The sequence below is a fragment of the Triticum dicoccoides genome, chromosome 4A (assembly GCF_002162155.2).
Source record: "Triticum dicoccoides isolate Atlit2015 ecotype Zavitan chromosome 4A, WEW_v2.0, whole genome shotgun sequence".
NCBI classification, from domain to species: Eukaryota; Viridiplantae; Streptophyta; class Magnoliopsida; order Poales; family Poaceae; genus Triticum; species Triticum dicoccoides.
Genome location: NC_041386.1, coordinates 167,023,362 through 167,028,875, shown reverse-complemented (window position 1 = coordinate 167,028,875; position 5,514 = coordinate 167,023,362). Strand labels below are relative to the sequence as shown.

The 5,514-nt window shown below is 41.2% G+C and overlaps 1 protein-coding gene across 2 annotated transcripts; it reads right to left on the bottom strand.

The window, feature by feature from the left end:
- Positions 1–2,152: 2,152 nt before the first annotated feature.
- Positions 2,153–5,241, bottom strand: LOC119285564 (ELMO domain-containing protein A-like). Of its 2 annotated transcripts, XM_037564863.1 has the most exons (10): positions 5,065–5,241; positions 4,491–4,624; positions 4,292–4,403; positions 3,795–3,892; positions 3,655–3,723; positions 3,432–3,547; positions 3,278–3,332; positions 3,069–3,189; positions 2,610–2,752; positions 2,153–2,517 (listed from the first exon to the last, which is right to left on the bottom strand). In XM_037564863.1, the coding sequence occupies exons 6-10, from the start codon at positions 3,467–3,469 to the stop codon at positions 2,416–2,418; spliced, it is 459 nt and encodes a 152-aa protein (XP_037420760.1). In that variant the 5' UTR covers positions 3,470–3,547; positions 3,655–3,723; positions 3,795–3,892; positions 4,292–4,403; positions 4,491–4,624; positions 5,065–5,241; the 3' UTR covers positions 2,153–2,415. The 2 variants fall into 2 exon arrangements, with proteins under 2 accessions (XP_037420760.1, XP_037420758.1); XM_037564861.1 differs by lacking the exons at positions 2,153–2,517; positions 2,610–2,752; positions 3,069–3,189; positions 3,278–3,332 and having other exon boundaries at positions 3,538–3,723; positions 4,491–4,637; positions 5,065–5,193.
- Between the last annotated feature and the right edge of the window lie 273 nt (positions 5,242–5,514).

The following is a 5,514-nucleotide window of genomic DNA, read 5'->3' as shown; positions in this document are numbered from 1 at the left end:
ATCTCCAAGCCCGCTTTGCTAACATAGCGTCATTGAACAACTGTAAATATTCGAAACCCATCCGACCTCTAACCAGGGTTGCCAACCGTAAATCTTTGAATCCCATCCTAGCTCTAACCAAGCTGCTAGTGCATACCTCACTTATCAGGGCCCACACCTCATAGAGGTTTATTTCTCTATTGTGCTGACAAGCAGGGCTTACATGTCCTCCCAAATAGCCCATCTGACCTCTAACCAAGGCTGCCAACCATAAATCTTTGAAGCCCATCCCACCTCTAACTAAGGCTGCCAGTGCATACCTCACTTATCAGGACCCACACCTCATAGAGAGGTTTATTTCTCTAATATGCTGATAAGCAGGGCCTACATGTCCTCCCAAACAGCCCATCCGACCTCTAACCAAGACCAGCAACCATAAATCTTTGAAGCCCATCCCACCTCTAACCAAGGCTGTCAGTGCATAGCTCACTTATCAGAACCCACACCTCGTAGAGAGGCTTATTTCTCTATTATGCTGACAAGTAGGGCCTGCATGTCCCCCGAAACAGTGTAGGCAGCGCATACCGGAGAAGGCATCATATTTGCACGTTGAGGCAAGTTCAAGCAACAGAAACTAGCATTTTGTAACTTAAGCTACCAAAGTGACCATCGAGTACAAGTTTAGGCACTCCCAGTTTGTTTACCTCCTTTATTTTGTCATCGTGGTGAGTCCGAAAGCTGCAGAGACTCATGCATAACATGCTTATATATATATTAGCAAATATGTCCATGCGTTGTACCGGGAGAAAAAAAACATCCCTCATACACACATCCAACGACATGAGCAAATCCCTTAAAATCTTTCATGATTCTGCACGACAAGCGACAAGCAACATGATAAGTAGTGTTGCGCAAAACCATAAAGGTGTGATGATTTTTGAAGTGACTCAAGATGTTTCTAATTTATATTAAACAAAAATATCTACCTACTTATCGGTATCTGTTTACACTTTTGTTGCCGTTCCTCTTTAGTGATGCTCAACAAATATTGCATTACGATGAAAATAGCGGAGTACGTTTAAGTACACAACAATAACTTGTGCATAAGAGCATTATTTTTGTCAGTAACTATCATATGTATTCAATTTAAATGGTGTCGGAACATATATAATAGGCATTTTCAAAATTAAAGAAGCTATGAATTAAGGTTGCATTGTAAACCTAATTTTATAAATGATTAACATGCATGATAATAGTATATTTAAAATCTAAACATAATTTAAATGGTGTAGGACATATATAATAGGCATTTTTAAAATACCCCATATAAAGAAGGTATTAATTAAGGTTGCATTGTAAACCTAATTTTAGAAATGATTAACATGCACGATAATAGCATATTTGAAACCTACACATTTCTCTAAGGAATTTTCATATATAATATGTTAGATTTTAAGTTAGGACTTGAAAGATATGAATATTCTAAAAAGTATTTGAATATACCCGTTAAAAAATTAAATAAAAATAGGCTGAGCTGGGATCAAACCTGGGTCTCTCAAGTGAAGGCGTGCGGCTCAAGCCAATGGGCTATTTGCAGGATGAGGCTACACGTCAGTTAACTGACTTTTTCAAATCGGGTCAGTCGATTTTTCGAACGTACGATCGAAATCCAACGGCGCCCGGCCTTTCTTCTACCTCCATATCTTCTTCTTCTCTAGCCGTCGCCCGGGCCACCGGCCGAACCGCCTGCGACCACCACCTGCGGCCGGCAGCGCCGCCCCGCCCTCCCCGAAACCGCCCCTACTACCGGTCTAGCCGCCGCCCCCAGACATCCCTCTAGGCCCGCCCCCATTTAAGTTTTTTCTCCGGGGAAATGCACCACCACCCCCACCCTAAACCCTAAGATAGATACTGGGGTAGTCCTCCGGCGAGCCCCTTCCTTCTCCTTCTTTACCTCCGGCTCACTACGGGCATCTCTCGAAAACCGACTGACCCTATTTCAAAATCGGTCGATTGACATTTAGCTAAAGTGCTATTTGCATGCTTGTGCTAAATAAGCGGGTCGCCTGGTAATAAACTAAAGTACAGTGCATGAATTTACGAATCATTTTTTACTCACTTATAAGTGGCATAATGGTAATTTGTGGACCTTTAAAAGGTAATTTCCATGATGTACCGCCAGAAGCAATAGTCCCTTTATTATTAGGTACAAACATGTACAACGCCTCAAATTTTTGGATGTCTGTGTGATGTACTGTCTTCCTAACCATGATCAAGTTCAATAATGTACTACATGCAACAATATATAGCCACAAGGGGCCATACACAATTTATCACCAGACACTGACACATCATAAGTAACCCTTCAATCTGAGCCCCCATTCCCCCATAGCAGAGTCAGTTATATCTCACGGCAAATCAAATGCAGAAGCTCTATTATTTGTCCAGCATTGTGTAAGACGGTAGGTCCTTGACCGCCAATACATCCTCTAAAACCAGTTCACGCTCCAACTGAGTTCTCGTGGATTTCATCACCTCCTGGCACAACCAAACAGTAATGCAGCTGATTACAGATTTAATGGTACAATTAAAATCAGGATTAGCCTACACGGAATGCAAAAAAAGCTTACATTGAACTCCATATATGAAGCACGTTTCACGAGCCACTGGGCATCAAGCATCCGAAAGGCTACACAATAGAGGTGATCAAACGCATTTTCATCTCGTCCGAGTAGTTCCAGGAAACGGATTCCTGACTTTGAAGATGGAACAGCTGCGAAAAAGTGAGAAGCGCAAAAACCAGGGATTAGGAACAATACCATTACAGAGCATTGCCAATGTTGGCAATTTCACTGGTTCTAGGAAATCTTAGCATCGACTCTAGTACAGAATCAGGTTCTAAGTGAGTTGACTATGTGGGGCCCAAGTTGGCTCAATATTGAGAGGATGGTAGATGATAAAAGAATATAATATATCTGACATGTGGGCCCAAAAGTAGGTGCTACGAAAAAACCCGGAGAAATTTTAGTTTTCTTCGGACCGAGTTCTAGCAATTTTCTTAGAACCAATGAAATTGCACATGCTCTTACTTGATTGCAGATCCAACATCTGGATCAGCATGAATGAAATGTTGATACCAGCAACTGCAAAAGGGTACTCCCAATCTGCTCTTTGACCTTGCACTTTGTTCAGAAGCATTTGAAAGGATGCCTGATACAGAACAGATGTAATGATCAGACAAAACTAGGAGTATGTAATAACAGAGATATGACCAGCAGTTTTAATTCTAGGTCTTAACTGGGTAGTTCCTAGCGAAAAAGATGAGGTTCTCCAATGATATGTATCCACCACCCCTGCATGGAGACTATTTGTATTAGATGGCTTTATTAATTGAGTAAACAACACCAGAAGCGCAGCCTGGTACTTAAGAGTCAAGACTATTCAAAGGAGACCTGAAATCTGTTGATGGATCAGTGCCTTGCCAACCCATCTCCTTCCACGATTCTGATTTTAGAGGAGGAATCTCGCGACTTGGGTAAGCTAACTTCCACAGTTGTTTCAAGGCGTCCTAAAAAGAATAATGCCGATCAGTTGCTTTGCTTCCATGAGAGCATGCCCGGTGGAAAAACAATAATAATAATAGAGGGGCATGTCCGAGCTTTCCATTGTACGTACTTGGTGCTCAATACGGGAACCATCAAAAGGGATTTTCAATCTGCGTCTTAAATTGTCCAATCTTTCTTCCTGTAAAACAGAAGTTCAGAACTTAAATAATTCTAAGGGCCTGTTTTATCCAACTTTCGTCCACATGTTACCTGCAAAGGACTAAGATATACTGGATTGCTTGTTTCGTTATCCGAAGAAAAGGGAAACAACCTACCAAAAATTGACCCGGAGCTTACAATAATATTTGCTGCAACAAATAGCAAAAATGACAGAAGAATATCAATTATCACAGAATTAAGATCATGGCTAGGAAGACAGTACATCAATAGCCACAAGAAATTCATCTAGAACAAAAGCTCAACGACTTCCAAGATAGAGCATTGCTACATCAGTATATTGTTTACATGACTTGATACAATCAAAGATATATCATGGATTTGAAAATCAGAAATATTACTTCTAATTTTCATGATAGCTACCGGCCTGCCCATTTACACAAAGTAATCAGTGAATCTATATTTGGCAAAGATGAATAATAGTTTAATTCGCATACCAAGTGCTAGAAAATCATCAAACTAGAAGACGATATAACAGTCCGTTAATGTCAAGCATTACAAAGTGTATAGACAAATGCGTGGAGCAGTACCTAACCACTGTGCCCACTGCGCAATCAAATTTGAGAAAAGAAACGACCAGTGTAATTGTTCCTTTTTCCTATCATCATCATCCCACAAGTCTTGCCTTCTGGGGTCATATACCTTCAGGAGGTAAGGAAATTTGTCAATAGTCTGCATTCACCTCAAGGTTGGAAGAACTTATGAAATTATGTCTAGAAAATTACTAACTTCCGATCCGCCACCGTCATAACTAGACTTCCCTAGTAGAGGTTCATCCAGGGAATCTACATGGGATATGTCAACATGTTCATTCTTCCTTCCATCAACATTTGCGTGATGGAGCCGCCGCCTCAGATTGCTCGCTGACATGAAGTACTATGCCAGAAAAAGAGTCAGAACAACAAGAAAGACAGAAACAAAATCAACAACTTAGTTGTGTACTGAAGCACGAATATATTCATACAGCACACAAAGTATTATCTGGAACAATTCACTTGTAAAATGCAGGTTCTCTAAAGTAAAAAAGGAAAAAGAAAGAGACGAACTTAAAGTGCCCCTTAAATGCAGACTCAAAAGAAAATCGCAATCCTTCTACAACACCATCGAAATATTCAGAGTGCCTTCAGAAGCCTAATCCCACCAAATTATACTCCCCCATCGACCCCCACAGGTTCATCCGCCAAACTTCAAAACCTAACGCCTTTTTCACGATTTCGAAAAACTCCGGGAAGCATGCGCATACCTTCCGCTGGATTATAGCAGATTACGAGTTGACAAGGGGAGAACAACCGAGCTCACGTACCGAGGGGTCCTGGTCCTCGTTGATTCCGGGATCCGGCGATTGGGATGAGGACGAATGAGGGAAGAAGAAGTCTGCCTTGCGTTGGGGGAGGGGATTGATTCTGACTCGAAGCTTTAAGAAGAAGCGGGGAGGGGGAGAAGGGGGGTTGGACTTGGAACTTGGAAGAGACAGCTGCGGAAGGAACTCAGCTGCGGGAAGGATCCTTCGATCCAAAGCACTGACTCGACAAAATAGTAAATCTTGCCGTGCTGCACCTAACGGCGAAGCATCCACCGTTGCTTTACCTAACGGCGAAACATTCACTTATAAAATGCAAATTTCACTCATTATATAAAACATATTTCAGTCAATTCAAAAAAGTATTTCACTCATTCCAAAATAATATTCACTCATTAAAAAAACTTATTTCACTCTTTTTAGAAAATGGATTTCACTAATTTCAAGAAAATA

What these genes read in the sequence shown, in the direction of transcription:
- LOC119285564 (XM_037564861.1), bottom strand. Translation starts at nt 4,631, where the DNA reads ATGTCAGCGAGCAATCTGAGGCGGCGGCTCCATCACGCAAATGTTGAT. An exon ending in ATGACGGTGGCGGATCGGAA is followed by an intron (nt 4,404 to 4,490) that starts GTTAGTAATTTT and finishes TACCTCCTGAAG; the next exon opens with GTATATGACCCCAGAAGGCA. An exon ending in TATATCTTAGTCCTTTGCAG is followed by an intron (nt 3,724 to 3,794) that starts GTAACATGTGGA and finishes TCTGTTTTACAG; the next exon opens with GAAGAAAGATTGGACAATTT.